The sequence below is a fragment of the Trichosurus vulpecula genome, chromosome 7, assembly GCF_011100635.1.
Source record: "Trichosurus vulpecula isolate mTriVul1 chromosome 7, mTriVul1.pri, whole genome shotgun sequence".
Classification (NCBI taxonomy): domain Eukaryota; kingdom Metazoa; phylum Chordata; class Mammalia; order Diprotodontia; family Phalangeridae; genus Trichosurus; species Trichosurus vulpecula.
In genome coordinates, this window is record NC_050579.1 from 109,984,007 (window position 1) to 110,008,614 (window position 24,608).

The 24,608-nt window shown below is 36.3% G+C and overlaps 1 protein-coding gene across 2 annotated transcripts in view; it reads right to left on the reverse strand.

Annotated features, from left to right (window-relative positions):
* The window catches only part of STXBP5 (syntaxin binding protein 5), a 214,002-nt gene that overhangs the window by 174,187 nt on the left and 15,207 nt on the right, over positions 1–24,608 (reverse strand). For both annotated transcript variants that reach the window (XM_036767272.1, XM_036767271.1), the window contains exons 3-4: positions 8,151–8,232; positions 5,315–5,415 (exon numbers count right to left, since the gene is read on the reverse strand). In XM_036767272.1, the coding sequence (XP_036623167.1) occupies positions 5,315–5,415; positions 8,151–8,232 (183 nt within the window). The remainder of the gene's footprint in view (positions 1–5,314; positions 5,416–8,150; positions 8,233–24,608) is intronic.

The window sequence follows — 24,608 nt, forward strand, 5'->3', positions numbered from 1 at the left end:
CTGATGGAGCCCCACTGATCAGTGATAAGGACATGATCCTGGAGAGATAGGCTGAACATTTCCATAGTGTACTCAACAGACAGTCATCAACCAATGCTGAAGCCACTAACTGTATACCTCATATTGAAGTCTATCCCTTTCTAGTCAAACCAACTGAAAAAGAGGTTTTCAATGCCATTACACTCCTCTCATGTGGCAAAGGGCCTGGTGCTGATTCTATTCCAGCTGAGATTTAAAAGGCAGTGGGGTTTGCTGCTCATACAAAAGCTGACTGAAATTTTCCAGGTTATACTGCAAGAAGGGAGTTCAAGAATGCCTCCATTGTCCACCTCTATAAAATAAAATAGGTTGTCCTGTGACAATCACAGGAGGGGTCCCTCTCTTAGTCACTGCTGGCAAGATTCTTGCCAGAGTCCTCCTTAATAGGCTGATCCTTCATCTGGAAGATGGTCATCTACCCAAGAGCCAGTAAGACTTCAAAAAGAGCTGTGGATGGTGTTTGCTGCCTGATAACTCCAGGAGAAATGCCAGAAGCAGAACAGAGGTATGTACACAATGTTGGTCGATTTGATCAAGGCCTTTGATATTGTCAGTCATGAGGGCTTGTGGAAGACCATGGCAAAATTTGGTTGCCTGCAGAAGTTCATCAGTATTGTATGAAAATTCCATGACAGCATGCTTACAAGAAGAATTGCAGTAGCTCAAAAGAAATGGGAGATGTGTAAATTTAGAGACCTCTCCATATCAATGAAGTCCCAGAAATGATTTTGCCAACAAATATAATTTTCATTACACTGTCATCAGTAAATAACATATTTTGTTTTGTATTTGTCAGGTGTTTATAGCCTAATATATGGTCAGTTTTTTTGTAAAGATGTCATGCACAGCTCAGATATATGTATACAGCTGGTACAGTGAACAGCATTAGGCTTGGAAGTCAGAAAGACTTGAATTCAAATCTGACCCAAGACCTTGGGCAACTCACTTCACCTCTTTCTACTTTTCTTCTTCTGTAAAACAGGGATAGATACTATCTAGATAGTATCTATATCCCAGGGTTGTTGGTAGGGAAAAAATGAAATATTTATGAAGTGCTTTGCAAACCTTAAAGTGCTATATAAAAGCTAGTCATTAATTTTAGTTTTAGTAGGGACAGCTGGGTGGTACAGTAAAAAGAACACTGAGCCTGCAGTCAGGAAGACCTGAGTTCAGATTCAGACTCAGACAACTGATTACTAGCTGTGTGATCCTGGGCAAATCACTTAACCCTGGTTGCCTCAGTTTCCTCATCTGCAAAATGAGCTGGAGAAGGAAATGGAAAACTACTCCAGTAGCTTTGCCAATAAATTCCCTAATTGGGTCATGAAGAGTCAGACACAACTGAACAACATTATTTTTAGTAGTAGTTGTGGGGCTGTATTGGTAATTAAGGTAGGATATTTTTTACTGTTTTCCCTTTTGGAGCACTGAAGTAATCAAGTGTCTTTGTTTCTTTGATTAAATCCAGGAGTCTTTGATGACCTGCTTAAGAAATAAGAAAGCCTAGTTCACATAGGTTTGAGTCTCATGGTTGTGATGCCTGAAGAAGCATCACATGGTTTTGAGTCACATGGTTGTGACTCCCTTTGACCCTGAACAGGGTATATAAACTCAGAGATTGGTGTTTTGTTTTGGGGCTCACTCGTTGGAAGAGTGTTGGCATGGAGACTTTGGGTAGTCGTTAAGTAGCCCCCTGGCTTGAAAACCCTGGTAACCAAGTACTGAGATGCTGGACAGAAGAACTAGAAGCCTGTCTACTGGTTTGTGTTATGTGATCTGTTGATATTTTCTGTTTGTAATTTCTGTTTGTATTTGCTCTGAAGTTCAGGGTGCTGGTTTTTCCCCCTGAACTAAGTGAATTATATATGTATGTTTGATTAAAGTGAGATTGTTAAGCCTTTAAAGTTGCTCTCCTTAGAAAAGCATATCAAAGAACCTGTGCTGGCAGCCCTTCTGGGTGCTGGTATTGTTGGTCTCACACAGACACAGCAGCTGCTAGCAACACTGTTGTTATAGGTACTATTTAATAATCACCATAGCAATATTTCTAATCTAATGTTTCTAAAATTTTATTTAAATTCTCAACTTCTCTCATTTAAAAAATTTTTCAGTTGTTAGATTTGCATAGGTCTGAAAGCGGTTCATTAAGGAATCCCACTCTTACAGTTTTGCTGTCTACTTCTCCCTGTAACTAGGTTAACTCTTCCTATAAGTACTCAGATGCTATGATATTTGGTGCATACAAGGTAAATATTGATATTAACTCACTCTCTATGATCCCTTTAAGGGCAGATGTAGTTTCTGTGTTTATTTCTTTTAACTAAGTTTATTTTTGTTGCTACTCTGAGTACATGACTGCTATCCTTATTTATTTTTTAAGTTTCAGGGTTTATTGTTGTTGTTTAGTTCAGAGGTTTCACTCTTGCTGTGGACCAAACCAAATTAAAAGGTAATTAAGAAATGTTTAATAAAATAAATAAAAAATACAATACAACATTGTGGTTTTCTACAGAGATCTTTTTTCTTTTTGTGTTTGATACCACTGAGCTAAAGAATAAAAGACATTGCTCCAATCCTTTAATTTTGTATAAATCTTTTATGTGTCAAGTGTGTTTCTTGTCCTGGACATTACAATAACCTCCTAATTAGGTCTTTCTTCCTCAAGTTTCTTCCCTTTTTAATCCAGGCTAGAAAAAAAAAATCATTGCAATAATAAATTTATCTTAATAATCTGACTTCTAAAAATGTATAAGAAAATGTCACAAATTTGAAAGAATAAGAGCCATTCTCCAGGAGAGAAATGACCAATGTACAAATAGGCCATTCTCAACCAATGAAAAACTCTAATAATCAGACTCAAATTAAGACAACTCACCTTTGAAATTAGCAAAGACAATAAAATTAAATGTTGACACAGCTATAGAAAAATAGGAACCCTAAAACTTCAGATAAAGTTGCAAATAACCTCAATCTTTTTAGGAAGCAATTTGGAATTGAATAGTAAAAATTATAAAAATGTTCATACTCTTGAACTCAATGAGCTCACTGCTAAATTCATGTGTAAGAAGGTTAGAAAGGAAGGAAAAGACAAATCTGTACAAAAGACTGCAAATAGTGCTATATATAATAGTAAGGCAGAAAAAAATGATAAATAAACTCCAATGGTTCCCTATTACCTCTAGGATCAAATATAGAATACTGTCTTTGGCTTTTAAAGCCCCTGGCAACCTGGCCCCTCTTTATTTTTCCAGTCTTCTTACACTTTACTAAGGAAAGCAACATTAAGGGGTTGACAAGTTACTTTAATCCAGCATACAAATACCATTCACTTAGCTCAGAGGAAAAACCCAGCACCCTGAACTTCAGAGCAAAATGCAAACAAATTACAAACATCGACAGATAGACCAAATACAATTCATAGTTACCAACATCTAAGTTCAGCCCGGGAGCTCATAACAAGGGGTGGCCCAGAGTCACATGCGCCACCACATGCTTGTGGGTCAGAGCCACCCCTGGTTTTATATCTTTTTCAGGGTCAAGGGTACACATGCGACTCACCCACGTGACCTAAAATCATCACAAAGAGAAGACTTAAACCCACGTGGTCTAAAAGCCTCTGATGTTCCAAACATGTCACTCAAACCCATGTGTAAACTAGGCCCTCCCCTGAGGCAAGGAGGTCACCAAAGACTCCCAATCTATCAAGGAAACAAAGGCCAAACTCTTCAAAGGCACTTGGTTGAACTAAGTGCTAAAAGCCCAGTTTGTCTGCCAACATACTAGTATAAGAAAGGTATAGGTATAAGGCTCATCTAAACTCAGAACAGAAGAAAGTCTTTCCCACACAAGTGGAATCTACCCAGTGTCATGTCAAATAAGTTATTTTTTAAAACATCATCTTTAGGTTATACGAACAGACTGAATAGAATATAAATATGGTCCTTTTCCTCAGAAACTGACTAAAGTCATACTAAATATCTGCACAAAGGATACTAATGAAGAAATAGCTCCAAGAGTAACCACAAGAATGTAGCATCAGTATAACTCAAGTTAAGTTAAACTCTGACCTAAAAATGTACTAAAAGCTAAGCTAAGAAAATGACAGGATTCTGGCTCAGGCTGCACATGCAAAGCTAAGAAAACAACAGTAATCAACTCAGGCAGAATGTGTAGGAGAGATGACTGAGTAACAACTGAGGGAAGAATAAGGAAAGATTGATGGCTTGGAGCACTGTGAGGATGGGAAGAGTGAAACATAACTTTATAACTATAATATCTATGTTCAGATACTAAGAAAAGTTTAGAGAATATACATACTCAGTAGATCTATACCTTTTAGCTGGAGTTATATACATAAGTGCTTACATAAATCCAGATTAATGTGACTTTAAAAGGCCAGATTATGTGACTCTTTAAATAAAATGAGATGGGGAGGGAGGGTAACTAGGAACTAATAAATTAGCATTGAGGGAACAAAAAGTACATTGAATATAGAGTGAGAGGCTCATGATTCATATATCTACTGTCATTTACTCCCTTTGTGACTATGGGCAGTCACACTACTTAACTTCTCCACGTTTCAGTTTCTTCTCACACAAAATGAGACAGACTAAAATCCTGTGTTCTTTACCTTTTTGTCATGGACTCCTCAAATTTACATTTTTCAATACATGATAAAATACATAGGATTATAAATTGTATTGTAATACATTTATCAAAATATTTAAAAATAAAAACCAAGTTCACAGACTACAGGTTAAGAAAGAACCCCTGGACTGCTTTTGAAACACTATATCAAAACTATAGAATAAGCAAACTTTAAAAAACTACCTTCCTTCAGCCACAATAAATAAACCAGAGACCAAAGCCTACTTTTCTTTTGAAACTTTAATAAACTTTATTTAAGACAGTGCCCTCAAGGTCTCTAGAGCATTTAGTTATGAAACAAATATGATGTAGTCCAAAGTGTCCTGCACTCAGCATGAAAAGAAGCAATGCTCTCATTTTCTTTCACTAACTTGCTGTATGACCTTAGATAAGTCACTTAAATTCTTTGTGCTTCATCTCTTAAAGAAGTATTAAGTATTCTTGTTTTACCAGACTTTCAGGTTATAAGAATCAAGAGATAACACAAGTGACTGGTGCTTTTATAATACATTAGTATAATTTTTTAAAGAGAGAGAGAGGGAAAAGAAAAGAATAAACAAACAAACAAATAAATAAGAGAGACTAGAATAACAGATTTCCCATATCATACAACTGATACAATTCTTACCTTTCTCTGCTAAATTTCAGTGAATGCAGTATGGCAGGTCTCTTCTGACGTAAATTCCACAAATGTAAAGTGTCATCAGCCAAGGCACTCACAAGAGCTCCCTTTAATATAATGTCAGTTATATTACATATTACAAATAAATATTAAATATCATTAAGCATCTAACAAAAATTTCTATAGTATTTCAAAGTCCTTTTCTGGACCCATTTCTAAGAAACTTAGATTTGGAAAGTCTTTCTCTAATCAAAATGTTAAGACAAGTATAATTTACGTGTACTCAACTTTTTTTAGGTACTTAAAGTGAAATTTCTTAACACTAGAACCCAGTTGAGAAGCATAGATGTTCTACCAGATACACAAACACATATAGCTAGAGCTCAGAATAAGAATAAAGTGATTGCTGTTGGCAAATGGAATGCTTTGTACAACATTGCAGAAAATCGCAGCAATGAAGTAACCTCATTGAGGGAGCGGGGATAGCAGGGAGTGGCAGTTGGGAATTGACACAAATTATAATAATTTTATACAAACTTTAACTAAGGGAAAGCAATTAATTGCCATAACAAGTAGACCAAAAAAAAAAAAAGAATAAGAAAGATCAGATAACCAAAGGTAGTTTCAACTAATTTTCACTTGAAGCACTGAACTTCCTGGCACCGCTATTCCTTACCACTCGAGTCTTTACACCATTACGTGACTTACTCAGCCTATATAAATCAGAAAACCAACTCAATTCCAAACCAACACTTTCTATCACCTATATACTCTGCCTATCTTTACTACCTGGCAGGGCCTATTTAATAATAGCTAAGATTTCTATAGGGTTTTAGGGCTTGATAAGCACCTTACAAATGTCTCATTTTATTTTGCATATGAGAAAAATGAAGCAACAGGTTAAGTGAATTGCTCAGGGTCACAGAGCTAGTAAATGTCTAAGGCCACATGCCTTTGACTTCAGGCCTGGATTCCAGGTCCAGCACTCTCCCCACTGTGCCATCCTGCTGCTCCTATTTCTGGACCTATTTGCCACTGTTATTTCTGATGGGTCTGCATTCCCTCTGCTGTTCAGTAGACTCTCCTCTACTTTCCTCTTCAGCTTTTCTTCCATCAAAATAAAGTATCACTACCTCTTTCCAACAAAGGCAGAGACACTGAGGATAGGTAAATAGCCCTCCTTCATTTACTAATGCCTGACAAAGCAATTATTACATTTTTTTCCCCTGGTTATTTGAAATTTTATAGACCAGCTATATTTTTGCCTATTTTCCAAAATCTTATTTCCTAAATATTTTTAACACTCTCTTTTATTTACATGTTAGATATTTCAAGACCTATAAATTCATAGAATCTTGGACTTGAATAGGACCTTAGAAATCATCTAAGATGGGAATGGCTGAACAAGCTGTGGTATATGAAGGTAATGGAATACTGTTGTGCCATAAGAAATGGGGATGATACGGACTTCGTAACAACCTGGAAAAACCTACACGACATAATGCTGAGTGAGCGGAGCAGAGCCAGGAGAACATTGTACACAACCACAGATACATGGACTCCGTGAGGACCAACCCTGACATACTTCGCTCTTCTCAGCAACGTAAGGTGCAAGGACAACTCCAGGGGACTCACGATGGAGAATGCTATCTTCATCCAGAGAAAGAACTGTGAAGTTTGAATACAGATTGAGGCGCACTACATGCTCGCCTTTTTTTGCTTCTCTTTTGTTTTTGGGTTTTTTTTTTTTTTTTGGTTCTGTCTCTTCTTTCTCATGATTCATTCCATTGGTCATAATTCTTCTCCACAACTTGACTAGTGTATAAATTAATTCAATGCGAAGTTATACATGGTAGTTATATGAGATTCCAGGTCGTCTTGGGGAGGGAGAGGGGAAGGAGGGGAGAAAATCTGTAACTCAAAATTATGTAGAACCGTGTGTGGTAAACTAAAAATAAATAAATAAATTAATGAAAAAAAAAAGAAATCATCTAAGAGAGATATTATGATACAGTGGGAAAGTACTAGATCTGCAGTCAAGAATGGGGTTCAATTCCTTACTCTTAACACTTATTAAATATATAATCATAGACAAGTTGCATACGTCTGAGGTTCAGCTTCTTTACCTGTAAGATGAGGATAATAATGCCTCTAATTTTTCCCAAAGGATTGTTATTAATATTGTCAACAAACTTTAAGGAGCTATGCAAATATCAATTACGATTATGGATTTTGTCCAATGCTTTCATTTACTATATGAGGAAATCAAGACCCAGATATGTTAACTGATTTGCTGAAGTTTCACTGGGAGATTAATAGCAAAACCACACCTCTGCTGCATACAGAATACCTTTTTTTCCTTTAATTTACAGGTTGATCACAGCTTCAAAATCAATTTCTGTGAAAATTATTCAACAAATTTTCTATTTCATATCTGCCCATACTTTGAGGGAATTTATTAAAGTATATAAAACTTAGATAACTAACATTGATTAAATTTCATTTTCGTTACAACTAAGTTCATTTTCACAAAGCATAGTGTAATGGAAAGAGGCATGGGGATTTGAAATCAGAGAACCTGGGCTTGAATCCCAACTCTGCCCCCTTACTACCTGTGTAATCTTGAGCAAGTCACAAGTTCCCTGGACCTCAGCGAAATGGAGGGGTTGGACCAGTTAATCTCTAATATTCCTTTCCACCTCTTACTCTATTACTTCTCTATGACTGAGAAATGAATTGCAAATACCTTTTTGACTGTTCTCCACAATCTAGAAACCAGAAGAAAAATATGATGTATCAATAATTCTCAAATAACTAAGTGAGATTAAAGTAATTCACCAACCTCATTAATCAGGAACTGGAGCTGGATTACTGCAGCACCACTGTCATGCTGGCAATAACATTCTACTCCTGGACGACCAAAGCTGTGATTAATGCTATTAAGGTGTTTTCGTTGAGAAGATGACAAAAGATATAAGAAATAGTCTGAGATACATATTTTATTTACCTGTTAATGCAATAAACAGTATAAGATTTAGATTATTGATTATTTATTGTATGTCCAACTAATTAATAAATTTTCTTTTGTTAAGACATTAAAGGGCAGTTAGGTGGATAGAGTGCATGCACCTGGAGTCAGGAAGTCTCATCTTTATGAGTTCAAAACTGACTTCAGACACTAACTAGCTATATGACCCTGGGCAAGTCACCCTGTTTGCCTAAGTTTCCTCATCTCTAAAATGAGCTATAGAAGGAAACTGCAAACCACTGCAGTGTCTTGGCCAAGAAAATGCCAAATGGGGTCACAAAGAGTTGGACATGACTGAAACTGATGGCGCTAAGACAGCAATGGGACCCCTAAAAAAGGGTCCTTGAACTTTCCCACAAATTTCAGCAGCCAAATTGCTGGCATTTCCCTAAGGCATCAGGACCATCAGAGTATAATCCTTTTACCTGCCCTTTCCTTGTGGCCCTCATTGTCTGAACCTAGTCCCCTGGCTACTTGCTATTCCTTATGATGAGGTACAGGCTCTGGGAACCCCCTTGAACTCTCCTAGAATTTTCCCACAGGATCAGATGTTCTCCAGAGGCCATAAGTCTTCCATTATAGCTGGGCCCAAATCTGTTACCCTTAACATAGCCTAGCCCTCCATTTTCTGTTATCTCCAAGTAGCTTCAGCTACTCTCACCCTAGATCCCATTAAAATCAATTTTCTTGGTTCCTGGCATCTTGATCTCATTACCTCAGCTACTGGCCACTCCTATCAAGACCTACCCTAAAACCCTCCTCTAGTCAGCCCAGACCACTTGACCACCCTAGATCCCTCCCACAGTCCTTCTATACATAAATCTCATCTTGCCTCCATGAAGGTGCTAGGATTCAATCTAGTTTAGATTCTAACTGGCCTGCTTGTCAATACAAGTGCCACAAATGCTCAGGCTCCTTAAGAGTCTACCCAATACGGCTAATCTTTGATAAACCCTGTTTTTCTCTTTGGCTGAAAGAAGGCTTGAGTCGAATCCATTCAGGCAGAACCTGGCCTGAGAACCCCTAACCCTCAATACTTAATCCAGATCTTCCCACAGTCATTCTGTATAAAATATCAATCTTACCCCCATTAAATTGTACAGATTCCTTAAGAATTTCGCCTGCTTGTATTGGGGTCACAAATACTGCAGACTCACTAGGAATCAAAATGACTAAACGATAACAAAAAGAAATCAAAATTAAGTACTCCAATATAAAGTAAACCCTTTCTAAAAATCAGTGATCTACAAACAAATTAACATGCATTAACCTTTAGAAATATGAACAAATTATTTAAATTTTTCAAATATTTTCTTTTGGTTATAGAAATTATGTTGTTTGAGCACCATGTCCCAATATATAGTGTTGAGGGAAAATAACATTGTATTATTACATTAATAACCAATTATTAATTTGTGATCCAACCTTTTTCCTATTTTTTTTTTTAGTCAAAACTCCTGAAAAGGTCAGGTAGTCCCTAAAGGGCAGACAAAGTAATTTGATTACTCCTAGCCCCCAAAGCATCTGCTCATTAACTAGTTTGGGCTGGGCCCCACCCGAATGGGACTCTTACCTTTGTTTTACTCAATAAACAGACCCCTTTGAGTCAGACCCGCCCCAGGAAATAAGAGCTTTGTCCTTGCTCTCTTCATTAAAGTTCCTGGTGACCTGGTCGACAAAGAGGAGAAAAAGCCAGCAAAAACCTGGTTGAGATGACTTATGCTTTTCTGGTTAAGATTGCTAGCAACTTTATTCCTTAGGAGTCAGAAAGTCACATCTGAGGGCCAGCAAAAGAATGCATTAGTTTTATTGCCCACCTTACAATACTACTGAACTGTCATCTGGGCTCTCTTTTCACAGTAACTATAGCTGTTATACAGCCACTTCTCTCCAATAAGAAGTCTTTGATGAAAATGAAGGCATGCCATCCACCTGTCCTTTATTAATCGATCTGCATGTCTCCGTTAATAAATGATATTATGCTCAGAAAAGTCACCTCATTTTATTTCCCAGTTAAATTTCCACTATGGCACTATACTCAAACTTCAAAACAGTAATAAATTTGGGAAATGGAGGCAAGACTTCCAAGGGTCAGGTAGGTTCACCTTTGCTCTATCAGAGTACATCCTGCCCCTAATCGCCAGCCAATAATCTTAAGAGACAGTGACACTGTCACTGAAAAGCAACTGGAAGTTGTGTCCTACAAGTGAGGTACTAGTTAGTAGGCATGATCATACTCCATGAGGAAGTACCCCTTAAAAACCTTCAAAGACTCACATCCCATAAATTCAAGTTGATTGGAGAGCTCCTCACTACTCAACTTCACTTCTATGTGGGTTAAATATTTCACTTACAGGGCAGTACTTACTCAGAAGAGACCAACGTGGCTTCTTAGTACAAACCCAGAACTTAAAAGTACTTATCTAGTGTGTATTTGAGGACTTTCAATGAAAAAAACCTCTTATCTGTGAATCCAGCTTGTTATACTTCTGGATAGATCTGATTATTAGTAAAATATTCCTAAAATCAAGCCTAAACAATCTGCAATAGTATATCATTTTCAAACACGATCTCAATAATTTCTAGAAAAAAAATTTTAAATGACATTTGACTCACTTTTAGTTTTATATATACCCTCCCCACCACAGCCAATCATGGGCTCAATTTGAATACAATCATACTACCTTCTATACTTATTATTGTTCAATACTTTCCTACTATTTCCACAGCCCCTCACACCAGTTATGGCCTATGACCTAGAGAAGTACAGCAGCTTTGCAAGTGGAATCATTCCCCCCTCCACACCCTGACTCACAGATCAGCAGGTGGCTACAGGACAAATTTCTCAAAAGGTAGGCTCTGTGCTCCCAGACAATAGCTGGTGGGTAAGAGTGCCCACTAGCTATTTCATTTTTGTGTGGGATAGAGGGAGTCGCACAGGATTATCAGGGATGGATAGGTTGTAACTGGCTTCTCAGATCTCATTACATCATCTATCCTCTCTCTCCCCCCACACCCACTCTTTTTACAAACTTCCTCATTCTGCTCAAGGGCACCACCATCCTTCCAATCACCCAACATGCAACCTTGGTGTCAGACTCAACTAACAGGTTCTGTATGAAACAGGTCTAGAATGAGGACCAAGGACATCCAGCATCCAAATCCATGCTGCACCTGCGTCATGAAGGCAAGTCTGAATCTCTTCTTACACACTCAGTAGCACCAGGACGTCAAGTCAGCTTCAGTTTTTTCAAATGTAAAGAACAACAGTAACACTCACTCACAGCACCGTGAGGATGGAATTATAACACACACAAAGTGTTTTGTACTTCTACCGTTATTTCCACTATTCTCAATAGCAATCCTTTCCATGTTCAAATCTAAGTCTTCTCTAGGCTGAAGTCCTCACTTTCTCCAACAACTTTCTGCATGGATGGCACGGTCTCCCCACCCAATTCACTGCCCTCTTCTGGATGGACTCTAGTTTATCAGCTACAATATCTTATTTTTTTGCAGGGGGGGGAAGGCAGGGCAATTGGGGTTACGTGACTTGCCCAAGGTCACAGAGCTAGTAAGTGTGTCAAGTGTCTGAGGCTGAATTTGAACCCAGGTCCTCCTGACTCCAGGGCCGGTGCACTGTGCCACCTAGCTGCAGTATCTTCATGCTACTCTAGGGGTAAAGGAATAAGGAGAGAGTACAGGAGAGAACCTCCCTCATAAAGGATATTATATATCTATTTATGTAGCTTTGGAATGCATTTATTTAATTTTATTGCCTACCTTTAAACCGGCATTTTCCTAAAATCTGAGCTCTTTTTTCACAGTAACTGTAACTGCTATACAGCCACCTCTCTCCAAGCCTGCACTTTTGCAGATAATGGGCAGGTCTTTACATTTATACCCACTGTATTTCTATTACATTTCATAAGGGAAAGGGGAGAAAGGGAATAAGTATTTACTATGTGCCAGGCACTGTTCCATGCACTTTACAAATACTATCTCATTTCATACTCTCAATAACCCTATGCAGTAGTTCTATTATGATTTCCATTTTACATTTGAGGAAACAGAGGAAGATAGAGGTTAAGTGACTTGCCTAGGGTCATATAGCTAGTGTCTGAAAATGAATCGGAAACTAAAGTTTGGATGTGGCTGTTGTTTTTTCAACATAGTACTATTATTTTAAAGCCAGAATAATTATAAAACCCAAAATGAGATGAAATGATGTTCTATCTCTACTCTTCAGTGGCCAAGCTCATTAAATATAGAATCCAATTTTAGACTGCATATTTGCAACATGTATTAAAAAAAAAGAAATGAAGTATGAAACAGATAGCAGGACCAGCTATAATCATTAAAGAACCCCTCCCCCCTCCATTTTTTTGGACTGGACAAGAGTGCACTGACCAACTCCTAAAATCAGGAAATTCATTCCATCAATCAGGATTAGCTCTTGTTTTGCAATGCAGTCTTTGACTAAACTAACATAGTGAGAGGTTACATGACTTGCTAAGGGTCACAGAGTCAGTATGTGTCAGAAGCAACACTTTTGAAGATATGAAAAGGGAACAGGTAGGTCTCAATATCCTATGGTAGATCAAATTTTGTAATCATATAATTGACTGAAAGATATGAAGAATATAAAATCCCACTATGCTTATCATTGGTTAACTATTTAAAAAGTATTTCATACAATAGGACAAAATATAACTTTAAAATATCTCCAATAACCTGTCTCCTACCCACTGATCAAAATCATGCAAGATATTTTGAATAATGTAATAGATAATTCTCACTTGATAATCTTTCACATAGCAACAGCAGAAGATAACAACCCAAGTGCTCCACTGGTATGCATGCAATGTCCCTAGCATGCGTTGCAGGGCCAACAAAACTTTAACTGCTGCAATGATTTCAATAATGTCTGGCCTCTGAGGTTCTAAACCCCTTATTTATAATATAAATGTTTCCTTTTTAAGATGCTTATAACTAATTTCAAGTGTCAATCTTCCCCTCCAAAGGTAAATGATATTGCTTGCTAAGGTATATAAACAAGCATACGTAACTACATAAGTAATAATAAATTACTATTAAGATATAGATTTTATTCCCTTAACATCAGAATTTTATAATGCTTCCCCCTTCCTCACACTCCTGTGTAGGTCAGCATTCTTACGTGAAAGCCAGGGGGAAACCTGCAAGGGAAGGGCTCTGTTATACTCCCTAGAGAAGCAAGTGCTAAAGTCTTCCTCTTGACATCATCAGTTTAGCTAGTTAAAAGCAACTAAAACAAACAAAAAAACCCAATCCATTGGGATATTTTGATTATTTGTTTTTCCTGACTATGGGATTTCATTATTTTGCCTTATAATCTTTTAACTACTGGGGTGTTTTCCTTATGTTTCCAAAATTGTGATAATATTCAGTTTAACCCAAGGAAGAAAAGAAAGAGCCCTGGCTCTGGAGTCAGAAAAGCTGGGTTCAAATCCAGGCTATCATGTTGACGACCTATGTGATCTTGGACAATCCCCTTAACTGCCCTAAGACTCTTTCCTCATCTGTAAAATGAGAGAGTTGGACTGGATGTTCTTTGAGGAGGATGCTAATATCCTCCTAGTCACCAAGGCTTGAAACACAGGTGTCATCCTTGACACCTCGCTCTTTCAACCTTGCCCCATCCCGATCCCCCCGCCACTATCCAATCAGTTGCCAAGTCCTGTAAACTCCACCTTTCATAGCGACTCTCCTATCTGCCCTGCTTCTCTCCTCTGATGTGCCACTTCCCTGGTACAAGTCTTTGTCAACTCACACATGGACTACTGCAATAGTCTTCTGGTGGATCTGCCCGCCTCAAGTTTCACCCCACTCCAGTCCATCTTCTACTCAGCTATCAAACTTTCCAAAGCTCAGATCTGACCATGTCACATTCACCTCCCTATTCAATAAACTACAAGGGCTCTCTATTACCTCATGATCAAAAATATAAAATCCTGTTTGGCAATCAAAGCTCTTCCTACTGACATTGCCATAAGACATCTTTTGGTGCAAAGACCTGGAAGAGTGAGTTGCTAATTTCAATACTAAGCCTGGGGGTTTGAGTTGTCACAGTCATCCCCCTAGAGCTGATCTGAGCAGATGCTTGTTGGTAGAAAATCATCTCTGGTCCTGCAACAGTCCCTGGACTTCTGGGAATTACCATCAACCCCCATTTCACCACTAGTTACTTGGAGAGCTACTGCCATTTCCTCCAATAGATGATGTATGACCTCAAAGTCCCTATGGTATCAGACACCTAGTGGAGGTCCAACTCAAGACAAAGATCTGAAGAACATTTAATCTTATCCTCAGTCATCCAGAGAACTCTATTAACTGCAAAGAATATCCTTCATCAAATCTCTTAGATTCAAAAATTTTATGCTGTGATCTATTTCTTATTTTCTTGTATTCAACAGTTCAATCATAAATCACTCATTTAGAGGATGACTGCAGCGAAATGTAGAAAGCACCATGAATAAGAGAATTTGATCAATTCTCCTCTTCAATTTCTACCAATTCCAAGAACAACTCTAACACGTGCAGAAAAAAGATGTGGCCACTAAAACAGAGTATCAGGTATTCTACCTATGGTAGACTTATGTTGAATAAAATGTGCTTCTAAATATCCTTTGATAAATATTTATTTAAAAAATCCAGATTAATGGGCTCAAAATTTGGGGTTTCAGATACTCCTTGTCTCCTTTCAGGTATGTCCCTATTGCTTTATTCCCTCAACTTATCCCTGAGCCTAAGTTATACCCACATTGTTAAATATGTGAACTACAATTGTAAAAAGAAATTTAAGATCATTTGTACCATTTCTCCAAAGTTATCAGAAAACAATGTCTTGTTTAACAGTAAAAATCATGTTATACATAACTATTTAAAAAAGAACTGCCTTTCTGTAAGAGTTTCTGCCAGAGGATGAAAAAGATGCTAGGAAAGGTAAATCAAATAGCCACCTGAAAAGCCCAGTTCAAAAACTTTCATACTTTAAACCCATTAAAAAGAGAAGTTACTTTACTTCCTAAATAAAATGCATTTCTGTCTAAACCAGAACATACTTGAGAGGCGAAGGTTTTTTTAGGCTCATAGATTTAGCTTAAAGCTAGTGCTGCTTATTAAGGTAACTCATAAAGAGCTGTAACTAAGAAAATCTTAGCTTAGGCATTATGCCTTAATAGTCAGATAAACATAAACATATTAGAAATTTAACTCTAATTATGCTTCTTTTCCTTTAATGCAGTTTACAAGCCTAGCCTGGGGTGAAGTGTCAGAGGAAATCAACTATAAAAACTTAAATGGAGTCAGAAATATCAGTGAATGAATTTTAAACCTAAAAGCAATGATGGCTTATGATTAACGTACAAAATTTAATAATGTTAAGATCAGACTCAAATCAATATAGTGTAGAAAGATACAAAAATTTGCTGTTTGGATATGATTCTGCTGGTTGCAGATGCTGTGAAAGGGATTCTTGGTCAAGTGTGGTTGGACAAGGTGGTCTTTGCAGTCTCTTGTAGCTACAACCAGGGGTAATCCAAATGCTACTTGACCTCCAACAGGTGGAATATATTACATCTCAAACCAGCAATTCCATTTTCTGATAGTTCTAATCACTAGGAAATTCTTTCCAGAATCATATCCAAACAGCAAATTACACACACACACACACACACACACATACACATACACACACACACCCCAACTTATGTATACAAGTAGTGATTTTGTCTTTTACAAGGACTTGGCAAACACTAAAGTAGCATCTAAGTGTAAGCTAATAACTGATTACTAATAATAAGTTTTTAAATGTATTAAAAATGCTAATACTAGCATTCAGTAACATAGTGGTAAAAACCTAAATGTAATAGAAATAAATAAGCAGGAAGCAGAGCCAGGATGACACAGTAAAGGCAGGGACTCTCCTGAGCTCAGAAAGAGATAAGGAGCTTTTTGCTGGCACTGAGGCAGGACTCTGTTGCTTTGCCCATACTCAGATCCAGGTCCTGGGTGGCAGTCCCAGGGCAAAGAGAAGCACTAGCACACTGGAGCTTGCAGCCACAGTGGAGAAGGGACTGTCCTCACAGTTCGAAGGCAGAAAAGAGTGCTTGTGGTCTCTCAAAGACCAGAGCACAGGCCAGGGGAGGAGTAAGAACTGAAAACTTACAGGTCCTTAGAAGTCATCACTGAAAATAGCTACACAAACACCCTGAAATTTGGGACAGTGCACCCTCCATCCTGGAAGCAGAGCCCTACTTTAACAAAGACTTAAAAGTCAACTACTAAGCTGGGGAAATGAGCAAACAGAAAAAACTCTATTTTAAGTTACTATGGTGACAAGGAAGTTTAAAACCCACACTCAGAAGAAGACAACAAAGTCAAAGCTACATCCAAAGCCTCTAAGAAAAATATAAATTGGTCTCAGGCCACAGAGGAGCCCAAGAAATATCATGAAAATCAAATAAGAGAGGCAGAAGAAAAATTGGGTTGAGAAATGAGAGTGATGCAAGAAAAACATGAAAAATGAATCAACAGTTTGGTAAAGGAGAAACAAAAATATACTGAAGAAAATAACACCTTAACAAAGACTAGGCCAAATGGCAAAAGAAGTCCAAAAAGCCAATGAGGAAAAGAATGCCTTAAAAAGCAGAATTGGCCAAATGGAAAAGGAGGTCCAAAAGCTCACTGAAGAAAATAACTCCTTATAAACTAGAATGGAGCAAATGGAAGCTAATAACTTTATGAGAAATCAAGAAAAGATAAAACAAAAACAAAAGAATGAAAAAAATAGAAGCCAACATGAAATATCTCATTGGAAAAACAAATGACCTGGAAGATAGATCCAGGAGAGAAAATTTTAAAATTATTAGACTTTCTGAAAGCCATGATTTAAAAAAAAAGGGCCTAGACATCATCGTTCAAGACATTATCAAGAAAAACTGCCCTGATATTCCAGAACAAGAGGGCAAAATAGAAATTGAATGAATCCATCTATCACCTCCTGAAAGAGATCCCAAAATTAAAACTCCCAAGAATATTATAGACAAATTCCAGAGTTCCCAGGTCAAGGAGAAAATATTTCAAGCAGCCAGAAAGAAATAATTCAGGTTATCAAGGAGCCACAGTCAGGATAACAGAAGATTTAGCAGCTCCTACATTAAAGGATCAAAGGGCTCAGAATATTATATTCTGGAGGGCAAAAAGGGTAGAATTACAACCTATTAAATGAAACAATACTGCTTGTAATTATCCATCAAACTTTATAAGAATGAATATATAATCTTAAGTAGCATAGCCTTTGGCTGCCATATCTATCAGCTTGATAAATAAGTCAAATGTTTGCTAAGATACTTTCCTAGCTCTTTTGGACCTCTTGTTGTGGCAACACATTTACTGTGGTTATACATTTGTACAAAATTATTATAATTACTATTGATGTTATTTCTAATGTTCTCTTTCCATTTCTTAATGCTGAATGCCTATTAAAATAGTTCTGAATGGTGCTATTTCAATCATATGTCGTATCTTTGTTATTCTTTCTTCTTGCTTTGTACTGATTCTAATCTTTGCTCTGGCAAATAAGTTGGAATTTTTTTAACATTAAGTAAACAAGGCTAAAAAGTAATTTAATATACTTAATGTGGCAGTGTGGATAAAGAGCTGAATTGAGAGGGGAGATTTGGGTTCAAATCTAACCTCTAACAGGCACTGGCTGTATAAATCCAGGCAAGCCACTTAATGTCTCAATGTCTTTGGTAACTGTAAGTTACAAAATATTTGCTGATTTGCATTGGTAAAGGAGTTTCCTTCCTTACTCAGAGCTACACAAATGAAATATCTGTGAATGTGTGACTTCATTCGGTGTCTGTTATTTCATTCACACGGGTAATCCCTAACCGTTGCAAATATGGCCTACCAATTCTTTTCCTAAAAAAAGTATCATGCTCTTAAGGTTTAAGGCTTCTCTGTAGTCTTCAAGTTTTTGGCCTCTCATACCTTTTTCCTAAACTTTGCTTTCCTAAAATGTTTTTTGCATCCTCACCTTTTCTCGTCTGTGCACTTAAGTCACCAAATTGACTTAATTTGGAAGGTCTTACCAAGTTTGAAAATTTCTCTAGCTTTTTACCCTCTGCAATTCAATGGTCACATTTTTGCAAGTCCGTATCAGAATTGCAATACTAACTTACCAAATACCTCATGAAATAATGTTCCTTGAGATTAATTCTCCCATTTACCCGCAACTTCCTTCTTTTTTTCTAGTTTTGTATACAGTAAGAATGTCAAGACTGATTTAATTCAGCAACTCCATCCACTTCATCAATGGACAAAGATCTTCCACTTAAGAGCATCAAAATTAAAGTTATTGCAAGTGATTCTTAGTTAAATTAAAGTTAATACAATGTGATTCTTAACATCCTGTTACTTTTTACTTCATTTTGCAGCTGTCACTACTGAAGTAGAAGGGTATCTCCAGCACTGCATGGTGTTTTGTACTTTTCTTTGTTTCAGGGGTGCCCATGGCCAAAAGATTCATCACCTGACCACTCTACTGGTAATGAGCTTCTCTGTACTTAACTGGACTGGGCCTCAGAAAATAGTTTGTTGCCATTTTCAAAGACCTTCCAGAATGATAGAACCTGCCAGAGCTTACACCCAATTGGCATAGCCTTCAAGGTGACCTAGGGTTATCCTCACACCATGATGAGGCATCACAGTAAGATTCTGTGGAAGGCATTATAAAAAATACATGGCCATAGATTCTATCAAAAGCAGACAAAGATAATTTCCATTCTTAGATAAACCAATAGATTTTTTTAAAACAACATCACAGTACGCAAACTAACAAATGAAGGGAAACTCTGTTTGAATACCTTTTCTCTTTTTTCCCTTTTCAAAAGGAAGGAAAAAAACACCCTAAAAGGAAATCAATTCAGCACAAAAATCCGGAGGCAGTTGATGCCACTGGATTTACAGTCACCCTTGGCAGGGCACTGCTGTGAAAAAGCAGAGTCACTGCCATTACAAGAAAAGATTATGTACTTTAAAGAAAGGGCAGAATTAATCATTCTCCACAACAGACAACCTAACCCGGAATGCCTTTAAAAATCAAGCAAGTCTACATATTTGGAAGGAAAATGATGGGAAAGAAAAATTATTAGTCTACTAGTAATAAAAGAAAGCCAAAAAATAGTCATTATTTAATAATAACTCTAGAACAAATATCATTTATACTCAAGTGCCATACAAACATATTCACCTGGATATGCACATAGTTTCAATAATCAATAAACTCCTAGCTTCTCTGTAATTCCTCAATTATCACAGACTAGCTCAGTAGCATATTTTCCACAACAGCTATTCAACAGCTCAAATCAAGCAAACACTTGTCATCATCTACTACAATACAAGCAAGGTCTTTTGCTAAGTGAAGGAGGTAATAGAAATTTTAAAACTATATAGTCCCTAAACTCTATAGGGACTATGACCTATAATGGATAAGAAATACAAGACCTTAGCATTTTAGAAATTAAAAAAAAAGACTTGCTCCAGAGACATATCTACATCCAAACAACAAATTATCAAAAAATGATAAAAGCAATACCTATACATCTCATGAGTTTGTCTTTTATAAAGTAACTGTGCAAAAGACTAACTCTAGTTTAGAGAAAATTGATGGAAACAAGTAGTAAAGAGCCTGAGCACCAAAACCAAACTACCCAGGATACGTCTATATTATCTATCTTAGGGAAAAATAAGTAGAGTTGGCAACTATTAAACCTATTTTTAAAGTACATCTGCTTCCAGTTCCTAACTATAAGAGGTGTTCTTACTCCAAACAAAACTGGAAAAAAAGAAGGAAATTGCAGATAAATGTGAGAATAACAAGTAAGATTATTTCACAAATTATCTGGCAATCTGGTATTGAACTTCTGATAATTAGTTGCAAAAAGGATACCATGAAAGTAATTTTTGTATATCCACCAAAATTAATTGTTGAGGGCAAAAAGGTAGAGAAAAATGTGAATTTTTTTCTCAAAAGGAAAACCTTTGTATGAGTTTATTGGAAGTCAATTTGCCATGAATCTATTGCTAAAACTAATGGAAATGTACTCAGAAATTTTTACATATTCTCTACAATGATTATCATTCCAGTTTTCTCCTTAGAGCATTACCTAGAACTAGGCTGTACTATTGGTGGTATGGATAAGGGTATTGGGGGAAGGATTTTCATAGATACTTAAAATTCAAAGTTGTTTTTTTTTTCAAAATAAATGTTTAAATGCAAAAAATCTTTGAAAACATACTAGATTTGTGAAATAATTTTTGTAAAACAAGACAGAAAAGTAGTGATTTTGTAAAATTAAGGTAACAAAATTGAGTTAAAAAGTTTAACTGTATATGGAAACAAAATTAATACATTAATAGGAAGTGTTCCAAATAATACCCAATTATAGTATGAAGGCAGACAAAAGAAAAGTAAGCACACATCAATATATTAGTATTAATACAGTAATACCATGAAGCCTCTGTCAAAAATACCAAGAAAAGAAAAAATTCCTAAACTAACAGTTATTCTTCATATGAAACAAAGAATCATCAAGGAAGGCCCGTATCTCTTCCTAGGAATTTGCATCTTAACACTAATAATTTGTGCCCAAACAACTTTTAAAAGAGTCAACAACAAAATCATCAATGAATAAGCCTCATTAAATATATTTAGTCATTAATAATTGATTACTTAAGTCTTTAACTATTTAATTCTTATATTAATTACACAATGTTCACTATGGCTTCTTTCCTCTACATATGACATGGCAATTGTTCATTCTGAAGATCTGCCTCATTTGGAACTATACTGTGCCTTACAAATGTCAGATGATAATCCTTGCCATCTATTCATGAAGAAAACACTATTCAACTTCATCCTGATTACCAGAAAGTTAATTTTAAGACATTCCATCATGACTTGCTATTCTCTAAGAAAATTAACAATGAACTTTAATTTCTATACACAATAATAGTTATTAAAATAGCACCTGAAGCTCATTAAATATATTCTTATTAAAAACAAAATTCAAACAATATAGATCTAGAGTTGGAAGGGACCTCAGCAGCAATATAGTCTAACATCTTCATTTTGCAGATGCGGAAACTGAGGCAAAGCAATGTTAAGTTAACTTGATCCAAGGTCAAACAAGCAGGTGGCATTTGAACCCAGAACCTCTGACTCCAGAGAAAGTACTTGTCCTATTATATTATGTTTAGTTTATATATTTTTATATATGTGTGTGTGTATATATATATATATATATATATATATATATATATATATAACTGTCATTTCCAAATATGTTCCTCACCATGCCCTACCCAATAAACTTTCTCTTGTGATAAAAATTTTAAAAGAAAAACAGTTCAGCAAAAGAACACATCAAATATGTGATAAGTGTATGCAATTGTCCACACTCTCAGTGTCACTCCTTCCCCTCCCCATTAGCTCTGCAACTAATAGAGGGATGTACATGTTCTTAACTATCCTCTGGGGCCAAGTTGGCAAAGAATACATGCTTAAACAAATTTCAAGATTTTATGAGAAAAACACATAGGAATCAATATTAGTGATCAAACATTAAAGACTACAGATAAAGTAAAATAAGACTAAACCAACAGGTCTACTGAGCCACAATAAATGAAAGGTGACAAGTAACAAATCTTCATATAAATTAAAATCAATCAACAAGCATTTACTACCTAAGCACTCACTATATGCCAGGAAATGTGCTGGGTTCTAGGGACATAAATAAATAGAATAAGACATTGTACTTCCAAGTAGCTTATGTTCAACATAATTTTATAGAAATTAACAATTTTCACTAGAGAAAAAAAAATTTTAAAGAAAATTTAAAACGAGTTAAAACAGAAAAAAATTAAGTTAGATATAACAACTTTCTCACAAAAAGGGGACTTGCAGTATGAGACAGGTTTTTAAATCATTTTATGAATTCAGAACAGATCTAAATTAAATACAATTAAGGAACGAAGAAGTGCTAGATAACTTTTAGAAGCATTTTTCCATTCCATATGCTTTGATGATTACAGGTTTCAGAAAAATAAAATAATTAGTCTTATTAACACAACTGTAGTATAGAGGAAAATAATACTAATTTGAAGTTAAACAACTGGCTTCAAATGCTAACTGCCATATGAGTAGCTATGGAAAATTAACAAATCACTTAATTCTCCTTAGTTTAGTTTTCTCATTATATAAAATAGGACTAAAAATACTCGTCTACCTATACACTTCATTGACAGTCATGAGGGGTAATATATTATAGTAAACAGAAAACCTAGCTCAGAATGAGCAAGAAGTTGGTTGAAATCCTTTCAATGACAGCGTAAGCCTGAACATATCATTTAATCCTTCAGTATCCTAGACCAGAGGTGTCAAACAGATGATCTGCAGGCCACATGTAGCTCACAACAGTCCCAAGAGACTCCCAAACCAGATTAAAATGTAATTGAGAAATATTTAACAAAATAAGCAAAAATACAACAAACCCCAGAAAACAGCGATATGTGGTTTTCTACATCATTATGAGGCCTGCAGAGATCTTAATGTATGGTTTAGTGCCCCTACCCACTCACCCATTTCTGTTCAAGTTAGACATCAATGTCCTAGAAAACTTGAAAGCTTTCACGTTACAAAACAGATTGGTAAGAATCTTGTGGAGTCCCCAGTTTCCTACACTAATGAAATCACAAGTCTGCCAAAAGGTAAAAAAAAATCTACTTCATAGCACTGTTCTAAAGATTAAAAACGAGAATTATGAGAATAACTATTTTCATTACTACGAATTTTAAAATGGAAACAATAATTATTAAGTAGATATTATTTTTGCTTCTTTAAACAACAAATTGTGGTACCAAATAGAAAAAGCAGTTTAACTAAAAGGGTCTTAATTTGTCATAGACTATACATTTATCTCTAATGTTCTTTAAATACTTTGTCCTCTTACCATGTATGAAAGCAGGGCAGATATGATAAACTAGAGAAAATCCAAAAGAAGGCAATCAAGACAATAAAGACATTCCAAATGATGCCTTTTATTGAAGGATCTTAGGGTGTTCAACTTGTTATAGGAGAATAGCAGCTTTCAAATATTTAAAGAGTTGTCAAATGAATGAAGGATCAGACCATCCTACAAGTCAGTCAGTCAAAAAGCATTTATTAATCACTTACTATGTTACATGCAGAGAGATAAATTTAAAGCTGAACATAAGGAAGGCACAGGCAACAGAAAATAGAATGGACTGCCTCCAAAGATGGTAAATTTATATAAAGTATTTTATAAGTAATGAAATAATAGTTAATCTCTTTTCAATGTCATATAGAAAAAAAATGGAGCACACTAATTTTCCGATGTCCTTCCTAGATACTGTCTCCTCTCTGGATTTTCATATTGTTGCTCTTCCTTGGTATCCTATCTGTGTAGCCACCACTGTTGTTTTCTTTGCTGCATCATGTACCATTTTTTAACTACAGGAATATTCCAAGACTCTATCCTGGCCCTCTCCTATCTCTATTCCCTCTCTCAGTGATCTCAGTTCCCATGGGTTCAGTTGTCATTACTATGTCATCCAGTTTAAAATGTCCAACAGGGTGATGAATATTGGCCTTGGAGATGAGGAGAGAGACTAAGGATGAATAAATAAATTGGAAATCATCTGCAAAGAGATGACAATTAAACCCATGGGAGCTGATGAAACTATCTAGTGAGATAATATAAAAGGAAAAGAGAAAAGAGCTTTGGGATATTCCCAGTTAATGGGCATGATGTAGATGAATATCTAACAAAGAAGCTGAGAAAGACTGCTCAAACAGGTGCGAGGAACCAAGAGAGAACAGTCTCAAACCCCCAAACAGGAGAAAGGACACAGATGGAGACTTTCAATTTTGCCAAAATGTATTGTAAGTCTTGTTCCCAGACAGAACTTCTCCCCACACCCCAAACCAGATTAGCATTCACATGTAAAGCTTCAAAGAAAAATTATAAGGCAAATAAAATGGGCCTTTGTTCTCTAACCAAAAAGGACATCCCCTACTCAAAGAAATTCCATGGCCAAGCAATTTGGAAAAAAAAAAAAACAACTCCACATCTATACAACTGTTCATTACTTTTCTGTGCTCACAGGAAGCAGTTCTTCCTGCCCTTTTCTCTGGGGGCTGTAGTA